This window comes from Leucoraja erinacea, chromosome 27, assembly GCF_028641065.1.
Source record: "Leucoraja erinacea ecotype New England chromosome 27, Leri_hhj_1, whole genome shotgun sequence".
In the NCBI taxonomy this organism is placed as follows: Eukaryota; Metazoa; Chordata; class Chondrichthyes; order Rajiformes; family Rajidae; genus Leucoraja; species Leucoraja erinaceus.
The window spans coordinates 2,893,550-2,921,016 of record NC_073403.1 but is presented as its reverse complement, the minus strand read 5'-3'; the positions used below and the strand labels follow the sequence as shown (position 1 = coordinate 2,921,016).

General features: G+C 46.2%; 1 protein-coding gene across 1 annotated transcript; it reads right to left on the bottom strand.

Annotated features, from left to right (window-relative positions):
* Positions 1–865: 865 nt before the first annotated feature.
* Positions 866–26,129, bottom strand: cwc25 (CWC25 spliceosome associated protein homolog). The gene is made up of 10 exons (XM_055656805.1): positions 26,042–26,129; positions 22,627–22,799; positions 19,872–20,108; positions 18,098–18,167; positions 15,188–15,297; positions 11,869–11,932; positions 10,347–10,567; positions 8,213–8,299; positions 5,830–5,991; positions 866–3,864 (listed from the first exon to the last, which is right to left on the bottom strand). The coding sequence occupies exons 1-10, from the start codon at positions 26,057–26,059 to the stop codon at positions 3,750–3,752; spliced, it is 1,257 nt and encodes a 418-aa protein (XP_055512780.1). The 5' UTR covers positions 26,060–26,129; the 3' UTR covers positions 866–3,749.
* Between the last annotated feature and the right edge of the window lie 1,338 nt (positions 26,130–27,467).

The following is a 27,467-nucleotide window of genomic DNA, read 5'->3' as shown; positions in this document are numbered from 1 at the left end:
GACGTTACAAGGCCTTCTACGCCCGAACCTCCAGACTCAGAAACAGCTTCATTCCCAGAGCTATAGCGGCTCTGAACCGGCCCTGCTGAGTGCCCCCCATCCCCCCTGGACTGTCTCCCTCAGATGGTCACGTCGCAGTTTATTTATTTATTTTTTTGACATCAGTTGAAAGCTGCATACTAAATCTCGTTGCACTGATGTGCAATGACAATAAAATATATTATTATTATTATTATTATTATTAAAAATACGTCATCTGTTTCTCGATTCTTCTATACTGGGCAAGAGGCGCTGTGCATCTACCCGATCTATTCCTTTCATGATGTTGTACAACTCTATAAGATCGGATTTAGAGCATTCTTTAGAATATGCAAAGACAAGGCGGACCCTAGCACAACGTTCAAAAAAACATGTGGACACGTACATGGATAGGATAGGTTTATATACTGGCCAAATGCGGGCAGGTGAGACTGGTGTAGATGGGGCATGTTGGTCAACATGGGACAAGTTGGGCCGAAGGGCCTATTTCCATGCTGTATAATACATTGCCAATGACTAAAACATAATGAATATAACAGTGAACCTTACAGCGGTGGAGATCTTGGTTCGATCCTGACCTCAGGTGCTGTCTGTGTGGAGTTTGCACATCCTCTGCATAATCACAAGTCTCTTCCACATCCCAAAAGGCATGCGGGTTTGTAGGTAAGTTGGCCTCTGTAAATTTCCCCCTGTTGTGCAGTGAGTGAAAGTGAGATAACAAAACAAGTGTGAACGGGTGATTGTGAACGGGCCAGCATGGATTCGCTAGGCTGAAGGGCCTGTTGCCATGTTGATTTTTCGGATCAATCAGACAGGGAAAAAAATGAATGTTTAAATGGCTTTATTGTTTAAAATATACAAAATTATGCCATTAGAAATGTTGCCATCAAATTTCCCAGGAATTTAAACACTCAGTTTTATACATCAGCTTTAATAAAAAGTATCAAATAAATCAGGTAGTTATATACAGATTCATTTGTGCAAACAGATCAAAGGTGTAATACCCGACTGTCAAGATACCCTTCTGGCAACCAAATACAATTGATAATTATTTACACTACATATAAGTTGATGAAACACAATGTTTGTAAGAAGGAACTGCAGATGCTGGTTTAAATCAAAGGTAGACACGAAATACTGGAGTAAATCAGCGGGACAGGCAGCATCTGTGGAGAGAAGGAATTGGTGACGTTTCGGGTCGAGACTCTTCTTCAGACCAAAGAAGAGTCTTGACTGAAGACTGAAGAAGGGTGTCGAGCCGAAACGTCACCTATTCCTTCTTTCCAGAGATGCTGCCTGTCCCGCTGAGTTACTCCAGCATTCTGTGTCTATTCTCAAAGGAATGTTCTGGTAACATTCATCCCTCTGCACCCTCCCTGTTGTTCAGTTAGTGAATGTGTGTGACTTGGTGGTGCAGTAATTAGAAAACTAATGCTGTCATGCTGCCACTCAGCTGTTCCGTTGCACTGAAGTCGCTGGATTCAGGCAGAGAAATCGAACACATTCATTAATCTAACCCCAACAGCGCTGGGCAACCTCAGGGGTGAGGAGAGGAATTAACCTGGTTTCTACCCTTATATTAATCTCTGCTGGCTTGCGTTTGTGTGCACACATCAGGTGACAGCGGTACAAAGCTCAGGATAAATAGCCCAGCTGAGTATGACTGTTTGAAAATGATAGCTGTACCTGTGGGATGAGAATGCTGACAGTGGCATGTGTACAAGGCAGTTTCTTCTCAGCTACCGGGCCCTAAATTGACTAATCCCTATGACACTTGACAAGCATCAGGTTAGTTAGAGGGGGAGGGGGAGAGGGGAAGAGGGGAAGAGGGGGGGGGGGGGAGAGGCAAATACTCAATCTCAGCGTGGAGAAACAGGAGCGCAGAATTCCAGAAAACAGTAACAACCTTTCTAAGAAAGATAACAGGGAGAAACTCCCGGCTGAGACATTATGGGGATAAGATGTACAAGTATGTCATCGAATCACAAAATGACCGCTTGGGTCCGCTCCGGATTACAGGAGACGTCTGACGCCAAGAATCGTTCACAAACTAGAAGAGTTCCGAGCTCCTGCACAGCACAAGATGCATGCATGCAGCCCTGCAGCCCTGCAGCAGTCAGCAAATGCACCCCACCAGCCAAATGCTTGTACCCACGTACGTGGTGTACCTAATTCGGGAGTTGGTAAACTGGGATGGCCACGCACATCTGAATCTATACACGCATCATTAATTATTCCATATGAGGAGCACAATTCCAGCCCCATCTGTATTCAACATGCCTGGCAACACTGCAATGCTGACTTTTCCCATTCAGTTTTACTGGCCTGACAATTACTTTGCAGTTGCCAGCTTAGGCCAGCCACCCGGAGTGAGATTCAAAAACCACACGCCTCACTCATTACCTAAACAATGGAAAGCAAAAAAAACGCAGATAATAAACTCTATACAGAGAAGCACTCCAAATATTCAAGTCCGTAGAGAGAGAAACTACATATCAGAACTTACATGTATCAGAACTTCAGGAAGTTCAACACTTGTTCCTCCCTCCACAGATGCTGCCTGACCCCATTAGTTCCTTTTCACACTAGATATATTGAACTTGTCAAGAATCTCTCTGCAACACACTTGTATTTAAACACCAGCATTTACTCAACAGACCTCAGTTGCACAATGGAGCAGCTTCAGTTTAGTTTAGAGATACAGCGCACGCAGACAGGCCCTTCGGCCCACCGGGTCCGCGCCGACCCGCGATGCCCGCACATTAACACTATCACACACACACGAGGGACAATTTGTACATTTACCCACAAACCTGTACAATTTTGGAGTGTTGAAGGAGACCAAAGATCTCAGAGGAAATCCACGCAGGTCACGGGGAGAACGTACAAACTCTGTACAGACAGCGCCCGTGGCCGGGATCGAACCCGGGTCTCCGGCGCAGCAAGGCAGCGACTCTACTGCTACGCCACAGTGCCGCTAAGCCGCAGGTTCAATCCTGGCTTATGATGCTATGCGGAGTTTGTTCACTCTCGCTGTGACCGCTTGGGCTTCCCCCGTTGCTCCGGTTTCCTCCCACGTCTCCAGGGTGGAGGACGATTGGCCATTGTTAATAATTTGCCTCTGGTATACATGGGTTTTAGAAAGGATGGGAATGTGGGGGAGAATAGTGGAACAGGGAAAATTAGCGGAAAACAAAATTGCTCGGAGAGCTGGCAGGAACTTGATGGGCCGAATGCCATCCTTCTGCCCCACATGGAAATATAACCACCCTGGGTTTATCTGTGCATGCGGATCAACATTGATCGCCTTAATGGGGCAAGCACCTTCATGGGAAATCTGACCACCGATGGCCAATTCTGGACCATGAACAAACCAGGCATAATGGGCAGGATAGTGAGATCTGGCCGGGGCAGTCTCCAAGGAATAAGTCTGCTAATTCCATTGACTTGAAAGTTTCCTGTTTTGTACTGACACACTTTGAAAAAAAAACTGGGCTGGTATCTTTGGATATGCTTGGAGCTCGTTGGGGAACTGCGATGGGCACAGAATCAATTAGCATTGGAGATGGCGTTTCCCTGAGTAATATTGATTTCTAGCTCCTGAATTATTTTTTTTTCTTCAGGAAAAGGCAAAAGTGGCAGCTGCTGTATATTTTGGGTGAACCGTCTTCGGACTGGACCTCTCCTCGGTTTCACACTCACAGCCCGATTCACTTCTTCATGAAGTTCTTCTCCAATGCTGCTGGCGTCCGCTGGAAGGAATGAATGTTGCGTTTCATGCGGTCTTCTAGCGAAGATGTCGACGTACTTTGTAGCTTCATCTTGCTGAAAAATAGCCAATCGTGAACATTTTAAAAAAACAATTGTCAAACCAAAATCCCCCAATGCATTTAGGCAAGATAGTAATTGTAATTAAAAAAAAATCCTTTCCTTCAGCAAATCCACAAAAAACGATGTGGCAGCATAGATAGAACAATATAGCATAAGGACAGGCCCTTCAGCCCACGATGTCTGTGCTGAACATGACGCCAAGTTAAATTATCTCAGCGGTTCAATTGTTCAATATAGCACAGTGAAATTCCTTCGAACAACCCGCAGATGTGCAGTCGCCATATCGGCAGTTACAAACTCCATGCAAACAGCATCCGTAGTCAGGATGGGACCTTGTCCTACCGGTATAAGGCAGCAACTCTACACACTGTGCCACTGTGCCAGAGGCTGACAAAAGCCAAGTGGACTCATCTGTTGGAATTAATCTGATACTCATTTGGATCCTAATGGTTAGTTCCTTTAAGATGCTGTCTGACCCTCTAGTATCGTTACGAATAAGGGGTAAGCCATTTAGAACGGAGACGAGGAAACACTTTTTCTCACAGAGAGTGGTGAGTCTGTGGAATTCTCTGCCTCAGAAGGCGGTGGAGGTGGGTTCTCTGGATGCTTTCAAGAGAGAGCTGGATAGGGCTCTCAAAGATAGTGGAGTCAGGGGATATGGGGAGAAGGCAGGAACGGGGTACTGATTGGGGGATGATCAGCCATGATCACATTGAATGGCGGTGCTGGATCGAAGGGCCGAATGACCTAGTCCTGCACCTATTGTCTACTGTCCATTGTTATCTGAATGCACATATCTCAACGCAGTGCATTAACTGAACACACGTATCCATGAGATCCATTAAGGCCAACTCCTGCACCTTATTTTCTATTGTTACTGCTGCCTTCCTTGTTTGCTCTCTACTGGCCTCTGCTGGTGTGTATGCAGGTAGGAACTGGACAAGCATTGCATTAGGTAAAAAACCACTGGAGGAACAGCTGGTCAGGCACCAATTTCCCTCCGGTCATGAATAAAGTTTTATCGTATCGTAATTTGGGAGGAGATGGTCGGATGACATTTAGGTTCAGGACCCTTCTTCATAAAGTTTCCTTGAGACAGCTTTTTTTCTGCATGTCAATTCCCAAAGTAACATTTGAATGGTTCTCTAGCTGAGTTTCCTTTAGTTTAGAGATACGGCGCAGGGACAGGCCCTTCGGCCCACCTAGTGCGTGCCGACCAGCGATCACCGCGCACTAACACTATCCTCCGCACACTAGGGGCAAGTTACAATTTTACCTAAGCCAATTAGCCTGCAAACGTGTACTTCTTTGGAGTGTGGAAGCAAACCGGAGCTCCCAGAGAAAACCCACGCTGGTCATGGGGAGAAGGTACAAGCTCCATACAGACAGGTCACGTAGTCAGGATCGAACCTGGGTCTCTGGCGCTGTGAGGCAGCAACTCTATCGCAGCGCTACCACCACTCTACTTCCTGATCTAAGTTGCATTATAACCAATTCGACTTGTGTGATACAGAGTGTTACACATATGTTGCATCCAACTAGCATTTTACAAGAACCACCTGCACAAGATTCAAGATTCAAGAGAGTTTATTGTCACGTGTCCCTGATAGGACAATGAAATTCTTGCTTTGCTTCAGCACAACAGAATATAGTAGGCATGACTACAGAACAGATCAGTGTGTCCATATACCATTGTATAAATATATACACACATGGATAAATAAACTGATAAAGTGCAAAATAATAGATAATGGGTTATTAATGTTCAGAGCTTTGTCCGAGCCGAGTTTAATAACCTGATTGCTGTGGGGAAGTGGCTATTCCTGAACCTGGTTGTTGCAGTCTTCAGGCTCCTGTACCGTCTACCTGAAGGTAGCGGGGAGATGAGTGTGTGGCCAGGATGGTGTGGGATTCCTAAAATCATAAGCAGATCACAACGCTAACATACGCAATACTTACTGGAGGAATTTCGCTTCCTTGGAATCTCTTTTGTCAAGTTCTTGCTCCAATGCTTCCTCTTCTTTGTACCTCTTGATGTTACTCTCTCGGGTTTTATCTCTCCACTTAGCATTCTCCATCATCTCCAAACGTCTGTGTTCAAGCTCCTCTGCTGAAAGGTTCCTGCAGGAATCCCAACACATTCATTAGAAGGGTGAGGGGAAAACCTCATTGAAATGTACCGAATATTGAAAGGCCTGGATAGAGTGGATGTGGAGAAGATGTTTCCACTAGTGGGAGAGTCTAGAACCAGAGGTCACAGACTCAGAATAAAATTATGTACCTTTAGAAAGAAGATGAGGATCAATTTCTTTAGTCAGAGGGTGGTGAGTCTGTGGAATTCATTGCCACTAACGGCTGTGGAGGCCATCAATGGATATTTTTAAGGCAGTGGTTGACTTGATTAGTACGGGTGTCAGGGGTCATGGGGAGAAGACAGTAGAATGGGTTTGAAAGGGAAAAATAGATCGCCCGTGATAAAATAGTGGAGTAGACTAATGGCCTAATTCTGCTGCTATAACTTATGGACCGTATAGCATCGTATGTAGGGGTGTTGCAGGCCATTGTTAATGGCTGCACACAAGCTCCAAGTGTTTGCTCGGAGCCTGCAGCAAGCAAAGATAACTCAATTGATCAACCCTCCTCTATATCTGCTCATTATATTCTGGATTACATAGAAATATAGAAACATAGACAATAGGTGCAGGAGGAGGCCATTCGGCCCTTCGAGTCAGCACCCGCCATTCATTGTGATCATGGCTGATCATCCCCAATCAATAACCCGTGCCTGCGTACTCCCCATATCCCTTGATTCTACTAGCCCCAAGAGCTCTATCTAACGCTCTCTTAAATCCATCCAGTGATTTGGCCTCCACTGCCCTCTGTGGCAGGGAATTCCACAAATTCACAACTCGCTGGGTGAAAATGTTTTTTTTCACCTCAGTCTTAAATGGCCTCCCCTTTATTCTAAGAGTGTGGCCCCTGGTTCTGGGCTCGGCCAACATTGGGAACATTTTTCCTGCATCTAGCTAGTCCGGTCCTTTTATAATTTTACATGTTTCTATAAGACCCCTCCCCCCACTCATCCTTCTAAACTCCAGTGAATACAAGCCTAGTCTAGTTATGGAATACTAAGCACCTAGATGTTGAGCATGTGTTTTGCAAGAAGATATCACGATACATAATTACCAGGACATAGAACAGTGAACTGTTAAGCCGTCTGCCATGATAATTTTGGCCATCAGCCTGATGAAAAAGCAGACCAGGCCTAAACGCTCAAGTTCAGAAGAATCTCTTCAAAACAATTGAAGAAAATTAACTTAAAGGATCTGACTGGGTAGATACAGAATTGGTGCTTTCCTTGACTTGTGTCATAGTCATATACGTGTAAATAGCCCTTGACATACCTTGTCTATGCCGACTAAGTTGGGATATTGGGCTAGTCCCATTTGCCTCCATTATGCCCGCAATCCACAGCATGACAAGAACCTTTTGCCCAGAGTAGGGAAATCAACAACCAGAAGACATAGGTTTAAGGTAAGAGCAGAAAGATTGAATAGGTACCCGGGGGGCAACTTTTTTCACACAGAGGGTGGTGGGTATATTGGGACAAGCTGCCAGAGGAAGTAGTTGAGGCAGGTATCATATCATTTAAAAGACATTTGGACAAGTACATCGATAGGAAAGGTTGTGGGCCAAATGCAGGCAGGTGGGACTAGTGGAGATGGGGCACATTGGGCGGTATGGGCAAGTTAAGGTCGAAGGGCTTGGATCCATGCTATATATGACTCTATAACTACTAACCAGAGTCTCAAAGTAAGGGATTGCTTTTCAGGGCTTGGGGGAAGACAACATGTCTTTCCTTGTAGGTTGGCGATAATTTGTAATTCTTTATCCAAGAAGGCTGTGGATTCTCAGCTGCCAAGAATGCTCAAGACAGGGTTTGTTAGATTTTAAAGGAAGGAAGGAACACAAAGTTAAACCCGGGAAAGTGACGCTAAGGGGAAAAAATAAAACCAGCCTTGGACTTATTGAACAGTACAAGGGGCGCAATTAATCAAAATAAAAGCTAAAGCAGCTCATGATTTCACTTGGCTTAGGGTTTGAGATAAGGTACAGATTAGATTTGCTGTTGCCTCCCTCGGTAGTCTGGTATTCCCTGGCAAATTATTTTGATGATATATTATGATAATACGTCAACAGTTTTATATTTTTTATTTTCCCTTTTATCCCAGCAAGATCAATTAAATGAAAAGCAATCATGTATTTTGATTCCATTCTACGTTATAGCTTTAAACATTAATATCTCCCCACCCCATTTGCATGGAGCTGGAGTGACAAATACCTGGACTGACTGGAATGAGGCTTCCTCTGGTATCCTTCTCTCTTTGGGGATATTTTTCGTGCTTGGGTGTTTCCCGTGTCAGAGTACCTTCAAAAATAAATTCTCGTTAGAACTTTTTCTGTCCATGGCCAGAGTGAGTCCCACTGCAAATTGGAGGAGCAGCACCTCATATTTCGCTTGGGTAGTTTACACCCCAGCGGTATGAACATTGACCTCCAATTTCAAGTAGTCCTTGCTTTCTCCCTCCTTCCCCTCCCCAGCTCTCCCACAGCCCACTGTCTCCACCTCTTCCTTTCTTCTTCCCGCCCCCACCACCCCCAATCAGTCTGAAGAAGGGTCTGGACCCGAAACGTCACCTTTTCCTTCGCTCCATTGATGCTGCCTCACCCGCTGAGTTTCTCCAGCATTTTTGTCTACCTTCTCGTTAGAACTGATCATTCTACAGCTCTTTCAATGTCTACCAAGGAGCTCATTGTAGACTTCAGGAAGTCCAGAGGCGGCACGCACACCCCCATCCACATTAACGGGACGGAGGTGGAACGTGTTTCTAGCTTCAGGTTCCTGGGAGTCAACATCTCCGATGACCTCTCCTGGACCCACAATACCTCAACTCTGATCAAGAAGGCTCACCAGCGTCTCTTCTTCCTGAGGAGACTGAAGAAGGTCCATCTGTCTCCTCAGATCCTGGTGAACTTCTACCGCTGCACCATCGAGAGCATCCTTACCAACTGTATCACAGTATGGTATGGCAACTGCTCTGTCTCCGACTGGAAGGCATTGCAGAGGGTGGTGAAAATTGCCCAACGCATCACCGGTTCCTCGCTCCCCTCCATTGAGTCTGTCCAAAGCAAGCGTTGTCTGTGGAGGGCGCCCAGCATCGCCAAGGACTGCTCTCACCCCAACCATGGACTGTTTACCCTCCTACCATCCGGGAGGCGCTACAGGTCTCTCCGTTGCCCAACCAGCAGGTCGAGGAACAGCTTCTTCCCGGCGGCTGTCACTCTACTCAACAACGTACCTCGGTGACTGCCAATCACCACCCCCTCCGGACACTTATTATTATTTATTCAAATCATTTGCTATGTCGCTCTTCCAGGGAGATGCTAAATGCATTTCGTTGTCTCTGTACTGTACACTGACAATGACAATTAAAATTGAATCTGAATCTGAATCTGAATCTGAATCTACATGGCTAGGATGGTATTAGGAACACAAGCCGTTGCAGCTTGGCATGCGTGCTCATCCCACGGTCACCCGTTTACCAGTTCTATCCGACACACTAGGCTCAATTTACAGAAGCCAATTAAGATACAAACCTGCACATCTTTGGAATGTGGGAGGAAACCGGAGCACCCAGAGAAAACCCACACGGTCACAGGGAAAAGGTACAAACTCTGTGCAGACAGCACCTGAAGTCAGGATCGAACCCGGGTCTCTCGTTCAAAAAAAATGTTTTCCCGAAATTTTAGGGCTGCCTCAGAGCGCCAGGGACCTTGATTCGATCCAGGCCTCGGGTGCTGTCCGTGTGGAGTTTGCATGTTCCCTCTGTGACCCGGTGGGTTTCCACAGGTGCTCCGTCCGGTTTTAGTTTTTTAGTTTGACAGATACAGCGTGGTAACAAGCCTGTACGTCTTTGGAGCGTGTGAGGAAACCGGAGCACTTGGGAGGAAACCCACGCAGTCACAGGGAGAACATGCAAACTCCACACAGACAGCACCTGCGGTCAGGATCCCGTGTCTCTGGCGCTGTGAGGCGGCAACTCTTCTGCTGCACCACCCTGTGGTTACCGTGGTTACCGTCAAGCCTGGCATTTGGGATAAGAGTCTGCCGGCCACTAACATGCACTGTAGCACGTCAGCAACTGCAGGAGAGGAAGAATTAAACAAAACTTTCTTTCAATAACAAAGCAGGTGAGATAGGTGATGGACTCACTGTGAAGGTAGACAAAAATGCTGGAGAAACTCAGCGGGTGAGGCAGCATCTATGGAGCGAAGGAGTAAGAGACGTTGCAGGTCGAGACACTTCTTCAGACTCCATAGATGCTGTCTCACCCGCTGAGTTTCTCCAGCATTTTTGTCTACCTTCGATTTTTCCAGCATCTGCCGTTCTTGCTTAAACATTTTGTCTTACTCACTGTGAATGCGCCTTCGAGTGCTTTGGAGGGGATCGAGATGATGACCTGGATCTTCGACCCCGCGAATCTTCATGCTTGTTGCGTTTGTGAGACTGCCGCGCTGTTGATCGCGAGTGGCTCCCCGACCGTGACCTGGACCTGGGCCTGCTTTTGTGCGCCACCTCACCGTGGTCAAGGGATGGGGAAGCAGGTCGTTGTTTAATCCTGTGAGAATCTTTCACCTGGAGAGCAGATGGCAAGATCACTGAAAGGCGGAAAGGAACATCCTCCCATTTAAGGCTGTGAAACACGAAATGGTGAATCTGTGGAATTCATTGCCACAGACGGCTGTGGACGCCACCTCAATGGGAATTTTTTAAAGGAGATTTACAGGTGCTTGCGTGGTAATGCGGTCAAACAGTACAATACACAATAGGTGCAGGAGTAGGCCATTCGGCCCTTTGAGCCAGCACCGCCATTCAACTTGATCATGGCTGATCATCCCCAATCAGTTCCTGCCTTCTCCCCATATCCCCTGACTCCGCTATTTTTAAGAGCCCTATCTAGCTCTCTCTTGAAAGCATCCAGAGAACCTGCCTCCACCGCCCTCTGAGGCAGAGAATTCCACAGACTCACCACTCTCTGTGAGAAAAAGTGTTTCCTCGTCTCCTTTCTAAATGGCCGACTCCTTATTCTTAAACTGTGTGGCCCCTGGTTCTGGACCCCCCCCCCCCCCCCAACAGCACGGCGAGAAGGCAGGTGAATGGAGTTGAGAGGGAAAGATAGATTGGCCATGATTGAACTCAATGGGCCGAATGGCCTAATTCTGTTGCTATGTCGATGGATAAAGACAAAACTGCAGATTCCTAAAACTGAGTAGGGAGAAAATACTGTGCTATGCATTGCAATAACCACACTCCTGTGAAACATGCTGAGCAACTTCAGCAGGGGACATTTTATATGCTTAAAATTATGAAATTTTAACAAAAGACAATGGATAAACTGTTGATATTCAGTGAGCACACATTTAAATTAATTCCAGAACTGACCTAACTGAAAGCATGCAACACAAAGTTTTTTCACTGTACCTCACTACATACGACAGTATTAAACGTAAACTTGTATCATAGCCCGACCCTTTATGTGATGAAAGGCTAGGATTTCAACTGTACTGTTAAAAGCAACAACAATGACACATCTGATAATTAGTTTGGCGATTAATACTTTAATCTGCTGTTGATATATTTAATATGACAACCAACTCAACTGCCGTGTGTTATTAAAGAGCTTTAATCACCTACAATTGCGCAGTTAGAGTCAAGAGTGATCATTACATTTTAAGTTATGGATACGTTCACTTAAAACCTGCCGTAATGACACACTGGTTGGCTGCAATAACATAAAGACACCAAATTGTTGTGTGTGTCGTCTATGATGAGAGACTTGGACGCTTTTCATTTTGAGAGCAATTACCTGGATTTGCAACACACCGAATAGAAAAACCCAGGCATTTTAGAAGCAGCAAAGATGCACGAGGACAAACCTTTAAACCGTAACCAGCGATTTTCTTCTGGACTGACGTGGGTGAAGTGCTCTTTTCACGCCGTCTGCAATAGTTTAAAAATATAGGTTGATTCTGTTCCAGAGTAAAGAAATACAAACTGATTGTTACACTGCAAACGTTCCCAAATTCAAGTTTTCAAATAACACGGAACTTAAAAAAAACCCCATCCTGTCAAGTCTCTCTCTCGCTCTCTCTCTATATATATCCATCCCCCCCCCCCCCTCCCCTCCCCCCCATCCCCCCCCCCCCCCCCCCCTATATTTAGGCTTCTAATTCAGTGTCTTTATATAAATTTGAAAATAGATCAATACTTGACAATCATGGAGCTTCAGCCAATACATTCTCTCAGGTAATGTGCTGTACCTACATGTTAGAAACATAGAAAATAGGTGCAGGAGTAGGCCATTCGGCCCTTCGAGCCTGCACCACCATTCAATATGATCATGGCTGATCATCCAACTCAGTATCCCATCCCTGCCTTCTCTCCATACCCCCTGATCCCTTTCGCCACAAGGGCCACATCTAACTCCCTCTTAAATATAGCCAATGAACGGTGGCCTCAACTACCTTCTGTGGCAGAGAATTCCAGAGATTCACCACTCTCTGTGTGAAATATGTTTTTCTCATCTCTAATACCTGTCAGGGAATAACTAATGAGGACAAAGTTTTTAATGGATTTTTCTTAACCCTAACATGCGATGCCTGTAAAGAAAACTTGGGACTTCTACAGCATATTACTTGGGCCCAGGGAGTGCCAAAAAAGTACAGCTAGTAAAGTATTTCCAAAATGCAGTCACTATTGTAATATAGGAAACGCAGCAGTCAATTTTCTCCCAGCAAAACGCCCACTAAACAATCATTCATTTATCACGCTGATTGAGGATAGCTATTCAACATCACATACAACAGAGCTAGGGTGACAAGAGATTTCCGATGCAGGAAACCTGAGGAAAATCAAACTGCTGGAGTAACTCAGAGGGTCAGACAGCATTTGTGGAAGGAAATAGACAGGCCAGTGTGAGCGGGTGATTGATGGTCAACGTGGACTGAGAAGCCTGTTTCCATATTGTACCTTCAATCAATCAATCAATCAATCAATCGAACTAAAGACTTGTATTTATGAAGCACCTTTCAGGCCTAATGAAATATTGTTCAATCAGCCAATTAATCTGTTCTCTGATTTCCTGACCCGCCTGCCACTGAGAATGATCCCTGTGTATCTATGCTATCGTCATTTTAAACGGTTCTGTCAAATCTTATTCCCTTTGTGGTTTGACTAACTTTTCTGTCCTCAAACATAACTGAATAACTGACGTTGATTTATTGGCTTAAAGGTATGGTTTTCACGAGGGAGTAATGTGTAATTCTGATGCTTCGGGTGTCCTGAGTTCAAATCCCTGTTCAGACATTTATTGAATAGGGGTGGCACAGTGGCAGAGTTGCTGTCTCACAGCGCCAGAGACCCGGGTTTGATCCTGACTACGGGTGCTGTCTTTGCGGAGTTTCCACGTTCCCCTTGTGACCGCATAGGTTTTCTCTGGATGCTCTGGTTACCTCCCACATTCCAAATCCATGCAGGTTTGTAGGTTAAATGTAATAAAAAAGAACTTTAGATGCAGATGAATTGAATTGAATTGAATTGAATTGAAGGTCCTGCCCCAAAATGTCACCTGATCCATTGTTTTCCAGAGATGCTGCCTGACTCACTAGGTTACTCCAGCATTTTGAGTTTATCACAGGGATGCAGGTAAATTGTTTTCTGTAAATTGGCCCTGGTGTGAAGGGCGTGAATATGAGATAATATAGAACAAGAGCAAGGGCTCCCAAGCTGGGGGTAAATTTCACCTACCCAGGAGGTACATTTGTTGATTCGGGATTTTACATATTTTTTCTCATTGACTGACTGTGTTTGGTCCCGGTATACCGGTATCTGTTCATAGAAACATAGAAAATAGGTGCAGGAGTAGGCCATTCGGCCCTTCGAGCCTGCACCGCCATTCAATGTGATCATGGCTGATCATCCAACTCAGTATCCCATCCCTGCCTTCTCTCCATACCTCCTGATCCCTTTAGCCACAAGGGCCACATCTAACCCTCTTAAATATAGCCAATGAACTGTGGCCTCAACTACCTTCTGTGGCAGAGAATTCCACAGATTCACCACTCTCTGTGTAAAAAATGATTTTCTCATCTCGGTCCAAAAAGACTTCCCTTTTATCCTTAAACTGTGATCCCTAGTTCTGGACTTCCCCAACATCGGGAACAATCTTCCTGCATCTAGCCTGTCCAACCCCTTAAGAATTTTGTAAGTTTCTATAAGATCCCCCCTCAATCTTCTAAATTCTAGCATGTACAAGCCGAGTCTATCCAGTCTTTCTTCATATGAAAGTTCTGCCATCCCAGGCATCAGTCTGGTGAACCTTCTCTGTACTCCCTCTATGGCAAGAATGCCTTTCCTCAGATTAGGAGACCAAAACTGTACGCAATACTCCAGGTGTGGTCTCACCAAGACCCTGTACAACTGCAGTAGAACCTCCCTGCTCTTATACTCAAATCCTTTTACTATGAATGCCAACATACCATTTGCTTTCATCATTAGTTGTTCATAAATAAGTGAAATAACATCGTTATGTGCTATTCAAGTTGCCAGGGGGAAACGGGACGAGAAAGGTTGGGAACCCCAGAACTAGAGTGACTGGGTTATTATTGGTTGGGGTGGCCTCGGTGGGCCAAAGAGCCTGTTTAGAAACATAGAAAAATAGAAATTAGGTGCAGGAGTAGGCCATTCGGCCCTTCAAGCCTGCACCTCCTCACGATCTTGTACGCCTCAATAGGATCACCATACATCCTCCTGCACTCTTGAGAAGTACCTTCTGCACTCTGTATCTTCCCCTTTGCTCTACATAGAAACATAGACAATAGGTGCAGGAGTAGGCCATTCGGCCCTTCGAGCCTGCACCGCCATTCAATATGATCATGGCTGATCATCCAACTCAGTATCCTGTACCTGCCTTCTCTCCATACCCTCTGATCCCTTTAGCCACAAGGGCCACATCTAACTCCCTCTTAAATATAGCCAATGAACTGGCCTCAACTACCCTCTGTGGCAGAGAGTTTAAAACGTTGCATCTCTAAACTAAACCATATCCCTCAGCCCAACGTAGAGCCTTGGTCTTTTCCAAAGTGTGGTAGCCAGGATTGGGCACAATACTGCAGCCGGTGCTGACATTATCAGCTAATATTCGGCACAGGTTCGGCACGGATCAGCTGTAATTGTTATATGGTTAATATACTGTACTTTGTTTTGTGCTGCCCATTATCACTGGAACTGGAGTGCCGATGTTTCTTGTGCTTCTTCTTCTTCTCCTTCTTTTTCTTCTTTTCTGTTTTATCCAGGTTCTTTTTTAGCTTTTGAAAGAAAGAGAGTTGGACACTTATTTCTCTTTCTGCTTTTTATGTATGTATATATATACATATTTAAATCATGCATCTGACTCTGCACCATCTGATCTCTGTGGATCCCGTTAATTAAGATCCCACATAAATCTGGAGTAAACCGTCACTCCACAAAGTGAAACGACATTGGCAAAGCTGGAGCCAGGGCAATTACGACTTGTCGCTGCTATCATCTCATACTTCACCCTACTCTTTTAAATCTCTTTTCTACCTTTAAATCAAGCACCATTTCTCGTTGGGAAAAGAACTTGCTGTCCTCTACCCCATTGCAGACAATGGACTTTGTCTCTGGAACTGGTGTGCTACAATGAGGGAGTGCAGCGTAGGTTCGCCAGGTTAATTCCCGGGATGGCGGGACTGTCACATGCTGAGAGAATGGAGCGGCTGGGCTTGTACACCCTGGAATTTAGAAGGATGAGAGGGAATCTTATTGAAACATACAAGATTATTAAGGGTTTGGACACGCTAGAGGCAGGAAACATGTTCCCGATGTTGGGGGAGTCCAGAACCAGGGGCCACAGTTTAAGAATAAGAGGTAACCCATGTAGAACGGAGACGAGGAAACACTTTTTCACACAGAGAGTTGTGAGTCTGTGGAATTCTCTGCCTCGGAGGGCAGTGGAGGCCGGTTCTCTGGATACTTTCAAGAGAGAGCTAGATAGGGCTCTTAAAGATAGGGGAGTCAGGGGATATGGGAAGAAGGCAGGAACGGGGTACTGATTGGGGATGATAAGCCATGATCACATTGAATGGCGATGCTGGCTTGAAGGGCCAAATGGCCTACTCCTGCACCTATTGTCTATTGTCTAATGCTGAGCTCTTTCTTCTACTTATTGTATCCGAGTTTCCCTTGATTGCATTAGTGTATAGTATTACCACATTTGACTGAATAGCATTTTCATTGTACATCAGTACACATGACATTAATAAGCTTAAAGATCATAAGGCATTGAAGCAGAATTAGGCCATTAAGCAGATCCAGCATCCTCCGCCATTTGATCATAGCTGATCTATTTTTCCCTCTCAACCCAATTCTCCTGCCTTCTCCCTGCAATCTTTGACACCTTTACTAATTAGGAACCTCTGCATCTCCACTTTAAAATTACCCATCGGCTTGGTCTCCACCAGTCAATTAATTCCACAGATTCACCACCCTCTGGCTGAAAAGATTCTTCCTCATCTCAATTCCATAGTTACGTCCTATTGCCCTGAGGCTGTGCCCTCTGGTCCTTGACCCTCCTGCTACGGAAACATCCTCTCCACATTCTACTTTCTAAACCCACTTTCAGACCCTCACAAGATACAGACATTGCATTTCCAGTTGTTTTTGTTGACAACATGGCTGACTGTAATTTTATTCTCTTGCCTACTGCAAAGTTAGCTGTTGAATTATGGATAGTCAACGAAGTACACCCATACAATTTCAGTTCCTGCCCGAACTGTTGAAGGAGTTAGGCATTGAAATCTAGGTTTGTTTGGAGGAAAATACCCAAAAAGTTATTTCATCGTAATGACGGTTTGGGAGCCATCAGTGTTGCGTGTCTTCAACCATTTAAAAAACAGGGATCAACCGTGTAGTTTCAGTTTAGTTAAGAGATACAGCATGGAAATGGTCCCTTCAGCCCAGACCGATCATCACTCACACATTGACACTAGTTATATATGATCCCTATTTGGACACATAGGAAGATAGAAAATAGGTGCAGGAGTAGGCCATTCGGCCCTTCGAGCCTGCACCGCCATTCAATATGATCATGGATGATCATACAACCCAGTATCCTGTACCTGCCTTCTCTCCATACCCCCTGATCCCTTTAGCTACAAGTTCCACATCTAGCTCCCTCTTAAATATAGCCAATGAACTGGCCTCAACTACCTTCTGTGGCAAAGAGTTCCAGAGATTCACCACTCTCTGTGTGAAAAAAGTTTTTCTCATCTTGGTCCTAAAGGATTTCCCCTCTATCCTTAAGCTGTGACCCCTTGTCCTGGACTTCCCCAACATCGGGAACAATCTTCCTGCATCTAGCCTGTCCAACCCCTTAAGAATTTTGTAAGTTTCTATAAGATCCCCCCTCAATCTCCCAAATTCTAGCTAGTACAAGCCGAGTCTATCCAGTCTTTCTTCATATGAAAGTCCTGACATCCCAGGAATCAGTCTGGTGAACCTTCTCTGCACTTCCTCTATGGCAAGAATGTCTTTCCTCAGATTAGGAGACCAAAACTGTACGCAATACTCCAGGAGTGGTCTCACCAAGACCCTGTACAACTGCAGTAGAACCTCCCTGCTCCTATACTCAAATCCTTTTGCTATGAATGTTAACATGCCATTCGCTTTCTTCACTTGCCTGCTGCACCTGCATGCCTACTTTCACTGACTGGTGTACCATGACACCCAGGTCTCGTTGCATCTCCCCTTTTCCTAATCGGCCACCATTTAGATAATAGTCAGCTTTCCTGTTTTTGTCACCAAAGTGGATAACCTCACATTTATCCACATTATACTGCATCTGCCATGCATTTGCCCACTCACCCAGCCTATCCAAGTCACCTTGCAGCCTCCTAGCATGCTCTGCAGTCGCCTAGCATCCTCGTGGGATGCCTGGGATGTGCGAGGAAACCAGAGCATCCGTGAGAAACCCGCGCGCGGTCACAGTGAGAGCGTGCAAACTTCACACAGACAGTTCCCAAGGTCTGGATCAAATCAGAGTCTCTGGCCCCATGAGGCAGCAGCTCTAGACGAAGGCCAACTCACCATTTCTCTGATCATCTTCATTTTCATGGGATTAGTTAAAGTCTCTCTCTTTTTCTCTTCCTCACGCTTCCTGCAAGCATCAATTTATTTAACAATAAAAATCAATACCATAAACGTCTTCTGTTACTGTCAAAATAAGGAGGACGAGGTATTTAAATAATCAAATTGGGAGCGGCAGGTCTTGCATTCACCCAGCATTTTGAGACTGATAGGGAAACACATTTGCCACCTGTAAACTATGGATGGGATGCCTTGGTTCCCTTCCCTATAAGTTCATAAGTGATAGGAACAGAATTAGGCCATTCGGTCCTTCAAGTCTACTCTGTCATTCAACCATGGCTGATCTATCTCTCCTCTTAACCCCATTCTCCTGCCTTCTCCCCATAACCCGACACCCAGTACTAATCAAGAATATATCTATCTCTGCCTTAAAAACGTCCATTGACTTGGCCTCCACAGCCATCTGTGGCATTGAATTCCCCAGATTCATCAGCATCTGACCAGAGAAATTCCTCCTCATCTCCTTTCTAAAGGTACATCCTTTTACTGAGGCTAGGGTCTCCGGTCCTAGACTTTCCCACTAGTGGAACCATCCTCTCCACATTCTCTCTATCTGACCCTTTCCCTATTTGGTAAGTTCCAATGAGGTCCCCACTCATCCTTCTATGAACTTCATCGATAAAATGGGTCAGTGGATGATTCTCTTAAATCCCTTCCTTAAAGATGATGAGAGGGATAGACAGAGTTGATGTGGACAAGCTTTTCCCACTGAGAGTAGGGAAGATTCAAACAAGGGGACATGACTTGAGAATTAAGGGACTGAAGTTTAGGGGTAACATGAGGGGGAACTTCTTTACTCAGAGAGTGGTGGCGGTGTGGAATGAGCTTCCAGTGAAGGTGGTGGAGGCAGGTTCGTTTTTATCATTTAAAAATAAATTGGATAGTTATATGGACGGGAAGGGAATGGAAGGTTATGGTCTGAGCGCAGGTGTATGGGACTAGGGGAGAATACGTGTTCGGCACGGACTAGAAGGGTCGAGATGGCCTGTTTCCGTGCTGTAATTGTTATATGGTTATATGGTTAAGTCAAATGTGATCATGATATTGTTGGATCAAGGAGCAGTGTACGTACAGCGTAACACAGATCAAGCTGAAAGATTCCAGAACCTTCTGGCTTCATCTCTCTCCCAACAAGCTAACTTTTGGTATGTGACATAGACAGGGTTGACAGTCAGAACCTTTTTTACCCCCCAGGGTGGAAACGTCCAACACTATAAAGTGAGAGTGGTGGGGGGGGGGGGGGGGGGGGGGGGTGGTGGAAGATTGCAACCTTCACGTGGTCCGCCCTGTTTCGACTAATGCAATCGACTCGACGTGCACAAACAGAAGACCAAATAGACCAAGCTGTCCTACAACTTTAGGCTGTGCACGCCACACAAGAAGAAGCAGAAGAAGCAGAAGTGAGAGTGGGGAAGTTTTAAGGAAATGTGTAGGACAAGCTTTGTTTTACACAGAGAGCGATGGGTGCCTGGGACGCATTGCCAAGAGTGGTGGTGGAGGCAGATGCGACAATGACTTTTACGAGGCTTTTAGATATGCACATGGAGGTGCAAGGGATAGAGAGGTATATGGATCACGTGCAGGCAGAATAGATCAGTTTAACAGCATTGTGTTCAGCACAAACACTGTGGGCCGAAGGGTCCATTCCTGTGCTGTACCGTTGCATGATCTTACTCTTGAGTATCAGTGCATGGAAGGCAGCAAGTTTTCCCACCTGATTGTAAACAGTGGATCCTCCCGGATTTTGGAAGCCATATCCAAGGCAGAGTTCGCCCCTGTGGCCGTGAAGATGGAGCCAGGAAGTAGCCCAGTGTCTGAAGAAGGGCCAGACTCCTCGTCCACCATCTTGTCGGTGGCGTACTTGTCGATGGGTCTGCCCAGCAAGTAGTCCTCCTTGTTCACCATAGCACAGGGGCCTTGGTACATCCAGTCGAGACGGTCCGATTTCTTTCTGCAGACAAAAATCCAACCTGACATTACACTTTAACACTGCGAAGAGCTCGAGGAAGTCAGACAAGGAGGGGGCAACTGTATAAACTCAATCCATACTTTCACACTGAGGAGACCTCTGGGGACTTATATACGCCACAGGTGCCACTGTATCATACAATCAAAATAAACATCTGAAGAAGGGTCTCGACCCAAAACGTCACCCATTCCTTCTCTCCAGAGATGTTGCCTGTCCCGCTGAGTTACTCCAGCATTTTGTGTCTATCTTTAATCTACGAACAAGCTGCCAATCCAGATTATGTCATGAACGAATATCAAAATTTTCACTTTTTCACACAGAGAGTGGTGAATCTCTGGAACTCTCTGCCACAGAGGGTAGTTGAGGCCAGTTCATTGTATATATTTAAGAGGGAGTTAGATGTGGCCCTTGTGGCTAAGGGGATCAGGGGGTATGGAGAGAAGGCAGGTACGGGATACTGAGTTGGATGATCAGCCATGATCATATTGAATGGCGGTGCAGGCTCGAAGGGCCGAATGGCCTACTCCTGCACCTATTTTCTATGTTTCTATGAAAATGGGGAGAAGGTAGGAATGGGGGTACTGATTGGGGATGATCAGCTATGATCACATTGAATGGTGGTGCTGGCTCGAAGGGCCGAATGGCATCTATTGTCTATAATGATAATCTATCTTGGCCTCATGTTTGGCACTGATATTGTGGGCCGAATAACCTTGTTCTTGTACTCTACCATGTTCCATGTTCTAAAGACGGATAAATGGCACATAAGGACATCTTGATTGGCATGGACATGTTGGGCTGAAGAACCAACTTCCATGCTGTTTGAGTCTACCACTGAACAGACAAGGTAGATTTTAATAAGTTGAGACTGTACGCTAAGCTTTTCACGGCATAATAAACTAAACACAACAAACTAAACTAATTAACTGTGCTCATTCTCGATATTACCAATTCCAATTTAAAATCTCAAATTAATGTCTCTTGAGAGACATTTTCTTCAAAAAAATAAAAATTCAATTTTGTCAACATGAAAGGAAATGAAAGAAATAACACAAATAAATCCAGAATATTCAAGGCCTCTTTAGAATCTCAGAGACACAGATGCATGGATTTGTACAGCACAGAAACAGGCCCTTCAGCCCACCACATGCAATCTATGATAGTGAAACAAACAACAAATTAGGTCCCACTCAGCTCTTTCTTCATTTTACTTCAGTTTTCCAGTATCTGCAACTTTCTTTCCCTTTTTCAACAAGCACAAAAATCTTGATTAGCCTTTAATTTTTGCATTTTTCGGCATCTTCTCAGAAACCCTTCATAAGCCAGGACATAAGATTTGCCAAAGGTCTAAATATTTTTTCTGTCTTTAGAACTACAGATTAATTATTGCTAATACATTTTAGAGTGGTGGAAAGAAAGAACAGCAAACTTTCTCCATAAAAGATGCGTAACTTACCCAGACACATATTATCAGTGGAGCGTTGCTATTAATAAATAAGAGCTTAAAAATATCAAACTAATTTATAAAGATGCGGTCACACAGCTCAATTGATGGGGTAATTATCCATGAATGAATGCATTTATGAATGAATGAATAAGTTTATTGGCCAAGTATTCATATACAAGGAATTTGCCTTGGTGCTCTGCCCGCAAGTAACAACATGACATATAGTGACAGTTCACCCACAATCAAGATGGCTATGGTGTTGTCGAAATGTGTGGCTTAAATACCGTCAAGAGATTTATGGAAGTTAGACACAAAGTGCTGGATTAACTCAGCGGGTTAAGCAGCATCTCTGGAGAAAAAGGATGGGTTGGAAACCCATCTTCTGAGTCTGAGGAAAGGTTCCGATCCAAAACATCACCCATCCTCTTACTCCAAAGATGTTGCCTGACCTGCCGAGTTACTCCAGCATTTTGTGTCTATCTTGGGTATAAACCAGCACCTGCAGTTTATTCCCACACAATAGATATAGGGAGGTGCGAAAGGGAATCGACTTCACCTGTCAGGATCGAGAACAGTCGGCTTGAAACTAAGATTAAAATCTTGTTTTATAAATAGATTTAAAAGCCTGTAAGGATTTATTGGAAAGGGAGTTTGAGGGTAAAGCAAAAAAGGCAGAATTGTGCACTGATGTTCTTTCACAGGCCCGATACCGTTTCTAATTTCTAAGGCTGCAGGTGCTGGTTTACACCGAAGATAGACACCAAATGCTGGAGGAGTAACTCAGCGGGACAGGCAGCATCTCTGGAGAAAAGGAATAAGTGACGTTTCGGGTCGATAACCTTCTTCAGACATGCTTCTAGTTTCCCTTTCCCCTGACTCTCAATCTGAAGAAGGGTCTTGGCCCAAAATGTTACCTATTCCTTTTTATCCAAAGATGTTGCCTTACCTGCTGAGTTACTCCGGCAATTGGTGTCTATCTTCATTGATTCTTGCTTTCCTGGCTTCCTCCGTTTTGCAGTCAGCGCGCAAACGGCCAGAACGCTAGCGACTTACTTCATGGCCCCGCTATCCTCCGCATGGCGTTGCATCTCTTCTCGGGCTCGCTCCTCGCGGAGCTCCCGCTGAAGCTCCTCAATCTTTTTCTTTTCCGCTTCATGTTTCTGCTCTGCCTTCCACACTCGTTCAACATTTTTCAAGGTCTGTGGATGCCAGCTCTTCTTTAGATTCTGCAAGTGACAGATGAAGGAGATTTTACTTTGAAATAAGCCATATAATTCAGAAGAAAAAGATCAGCAAGGATAAGAATACGGGAATTTAGAGAGCTGCGGACACAGCCTAGACCATCACGCAAACCAACCTCCCTCCCTCCCATCTACCTCGGCAAGGCCAGCATCATCAGGGACCAGTCTCACCCCAGGCCACTCCCTCTTCTCCCCTCTCCCATCAGGCAAGAGGTATAGAAGTGTGAAAACGCACACCTCCAGATTCAGCAACAGTTTCCTCCCAGCTGTTATCAGGCAACTGAACCATCCTATCACCAACCAGAGCGCAGTCCTGAGCAAACATCTACCTCACTGGAGACCCTCGGAAAACTTTAATCGGTCATTAGACTTCACTAAATGATATTCCCTTATCCTGTATCTATACACCAACTTGGCTTGATTGTAATAGAAACATAGAAACATAGAAAATAGGTGCAGGTGTAGGCCATTCAGCCCTTCGAGCCTGCACCACCATTCGATATGATCATGGCTGATCATCCAACTCAGTATCCCATCCCTGCCTTCTCTCCATACCCCCTGATCCCTTTAGCCACAAGGGCCACATCTAACTCCCTCTTAAATATAGCCAATGAACTGGTCTCAACTACCTTCTGTGGCAGAGAATTCCACAGATTCACCACTCTCTGTGTGAAAAATGTTTTTCTCATCTCGGTCCTTTCTCATTTCCCCCTTGTCCTTAAACTGTGACCCCTTGTTCTGGACTTCCCCAACATCGGGAACAATCTTCCTGCATCTAGCCTGTCCAACCCTTAAGAATTTTGTAAGTGTCTATAAGATCCCCCCCTCAATCTTCTAAATTCTAGCGAGTACAAGCCGAGTCTATCCAGTCTTTCTTCATATGAAAGTCCTGACATCCCAGGAATCAGTCTGGTGAACCTTCTCTGTACTCCCTCTATGGTAAGAATGTTTTTCCTCAGATTAGGGATGTACAGTCATGGACAGTCTTTTCGCTGACTGGATAGCATACAATAAAAAAGCTTTTCACTGTACCTCAGCACACGTTGACAATGATAAACTAAACTAAACATTGTGCTGAAAAGAATGTTAGCATTTCAAACAGTTATTTGGGAAAAGCGGGAGAGCTTTCCTGCACTCTCATTAGAGCCATCACATCTTCCCAAAGAAATGCTGGAGTAACTCAGCGGGACAGGCAGCATCTCTGGAGAGAAGGAATGGGCAACGTTTCGGGTCGAGACTGATGTCGGGGGAGTGGACGGGACAGGGATAGAAAGTTGGAGACAGTAAGACTGGTGGGAGAACTGGGAAGGGGAAGGGATGGAGACAGAAGTAAAGCAAGGGCTATTTGAAGATAGCGAAGTCAATGTTTATACCGCTGGGGTGTAAGCTACCCAAGCGAAATATGAGGTGCTGTTCCTCCAATTTACGCTGGGCCTCACACTGACAATGGAAGAGTCCCAGGACAGAAAGGTCAGATTGGGAATGGGAGGGGAAGTTAAAGTGCTGAGCAACCGGGAGGTCAGGTAGGTTGAGGCGGACTGAGCGGAGGTGTTTAGCGAAACAATCGCCGAACCTGGACTTGGTCTCGTCGATGTGTACAGAAGCTGACACCTGGAACAGCGGCTACAGTAGATGAGGTTGGAGGAGGTGCAACAATCTCTGTACTGTGTAGGAAGGAACTGCAGATGCCGGTTTACACCAAAGATAGGCACAAAATGATCAAGCAACTCAGGGTCAGGCAGCATCTTTGGAGAGAAGGAATGGTTGATGTTTCGGGTCAAGACCCTTCTTCAGATTGGGAGCAAGGGGAGAGGGAAACTAGAGGTATGGAAGGGTACAAAGAGCATGTAAGGTATGAAAAGGACAGATCAAAGCAGACATTGATCAAGGAAATGTACAATAGTTCATTGTTGACTGAAGGGAAGCTGACAACGAGGCATGCAAACAGGAAAATGAATCAGGAGGACAGTGAAACTAATTGGAGAACTAGGGTGGGGAAGGGATGGAGATAGAGGGAATGCAAGGTTCTGGACTGTACTGTGCTTGAAAACAACCCATAGCACTTTGATACAGAAGAGGAGAGTAGGAGCAGAGTTAATGCTTGACATTAGTCTTCAGTGTGGTGTCTGCCTGCGCTTTGTCGAACGTCAGAGTAACTTCCAAAGTCCTTGAAGGACCCGAACCATCACCTGTCGCTGTTCTCCAGAGATGCTGCCTGGCCTGCTGAGTTACCCCAGTGCTTTGTGTCTATCCTTGCTGGTAAACAGGATTGAAAAACTCACAACAAAAATAATCACCTCCCACCCCTCACAGGTAGTAGCCCTTTCTTCCCAAAGACCCTTTCTGGCTTCAGCCCTTCCTCCACCACCTCCAGTTTAAATTCCATTTGGAATATTTTGGGAGGACCAAGAAACCAAGACATGGGTTATGATGGCACTGGGTCACTTTGACAGGACACAGGTGGGTCACTTTGACAGGACACAGGTGGGTCACTTTGACAGGACACAGGTGGATCACTTTGACAAGACACAGGTGGATCACTTCGACAGGACACAGGTGGTCACTTTGACAGGACACAGGTGGATCACTCTGACAGGACACAGGTGGTCACTTCGACAGGACACAGGTGGATCACTCTGACAGGACACAGGTGGATCACTCTGACAGGACACAGGTGGATCACTCTGACAGGACACAGGTGGATTACTTTGACAGGACACAACTGGGTCACTTCGACAGGACACAGGTGGATCACTTTGACAGGACACAACCCCTCCCCTCCCCTCCAGCTCGCCATCACCCCTCATTCCCTCCCCATTCCTCATCTCCTCTCATTCTCTCCCCTCCTCAACTAAATTTAAAGTAGCTCTTTCTTCCCAATAACCCTTTCTGGCTTCAGCCCTCCCTCCACCACCTCCACAGTTTAAATTCCATTTGGAATATTTTGGAGGACCAAGACACCAAATTCCCTCCCCTTCCTCATCTCCTCTCCTCCTCCACTCCTTCCCTCCTCCTCTGGCACTCTCTCCCCCTCCATCCATCCACCCCTCACTTGACTCAGCCCTCATTCTCTCCCCCCTCCCCTCCCCCTCCCCTCCACATCCGCTAGGCCTCAGTGTGCCCGAGCCCCTCGATTCCATGCCTCTCTCTCTCTCTCTCTCTCGTTCCCCGTCCCCGGTCTCCCCTCTCCCCGGGCCCGTGTGTGTGTGTGTGTGTCGGACACTCACCAGATCCCCGCCGCCCATCGCTGCCCAACAGCTGCCCCCCGGCCCGGCGTCAGCGTCGGCGTCAGCGTCGGCGTCAGCGTCAGCGTCAGCGTCAGCCGCCACTGCCGGGACTCGGCCTCGACCCGACCGCCCCCTGCGGCCGGAGGACCAGAAAATACTGCCCCCTGCGGCTGAAGGATCGGTTGGAGGACCTGCTATTGCCCCCCTGCGGCTGGAGGACCGGCTATTGCCCCCCTGCGGCTGGAGGATCGGTTGGAGGACCAGCTACTGCCCCCCCAGTGGCTGGAGGACCAGCTACTGCCCCATGTGGCCGGAGGACCAGAAAATACTGCTCCCTGTGGCTGGAGGATCGGTTGGAGGACCAGCTATTGCCCCCCTGCGGCTGGAGGACCGGCTATTGCCCCCCTGCGGCTGGAGAGCATCGGTTGGAGGACCAGCTACTTCCCCCCTGCGGCTGGAGGACCAGCTACTGCCCACTGCGGGCCGGAGGACCAGCTGGAGGACCAGCTACTGCCCCCTGTGGCCGGAGGACCGAGGAGCAGCTACCGCCCTCCCCCCCAAAGATCCTATAGCTCTGCTATAGGATCTTTGCTCCCCCCCTGCGGGCCGGAGGACCAGAAAATACTGCCCCCTGCCGGCTGGTGGATCGGTTGGAGGACCAGCTACTTCCCCCCTGCGGCTGGAGGACCAGCTACTGCCCACTGCGGGCCGGAGGACCAACTGGAGGACCGGCTACTGCCCCCTGCGGCTGGAGGCCGCCGCTACAGCAGCTCCTCTATGTCACTAAAGCTGAACTCTGCTGCCACCTCCTGCACTAGATGATAATAATCCCTTCTGCAATCATGCTGATCTCATAGAGGTGTACAAAATCACGAGGGGAATAGGTCGGGTAAATGCACAGATTCTCCTGCCCAGAGTGGGGGGGAATCGAGAACCAAATTTGGTCGTCCAAGGTCCGCTCCTTATCCCTCCTCCTAACTGCAACATTCCGCATATGATCATCGATCAACTTTGGAGCGTCGAGTATCTATGGAGGGAATGATTCCGTTCCCTCTGCAGATACTGCCAGAATCGATGAGTTACACCATCTGTTAATTGGTTTTGATAAAGATTGTAAATTGACCCTTATAGAAACTTACAAAATTCTTAAGGGGTTGGACAGGCTAGATGCAGGAAGATTGTTCCCGATGTTAGGGAAGTCCAGGACAAGGGGTCACAGCTTAAGGATAAAGGGGAAATCCTTTAAAACCGAGATGAGAAGAAACTTTTTTCACACAGAGAGTGGTGAATCTCTGGAACTCTCTGCCACAGAGGGTAGTTGAGGCCAGTTCATTGGCTATATTTAAGAGGGAGTTAGATGTGGCCCTTGTGGCTAAGGGGATCAGGGGGTATGGAGAGAAGGCAGGTGCGGGATACTGAGTTGGAT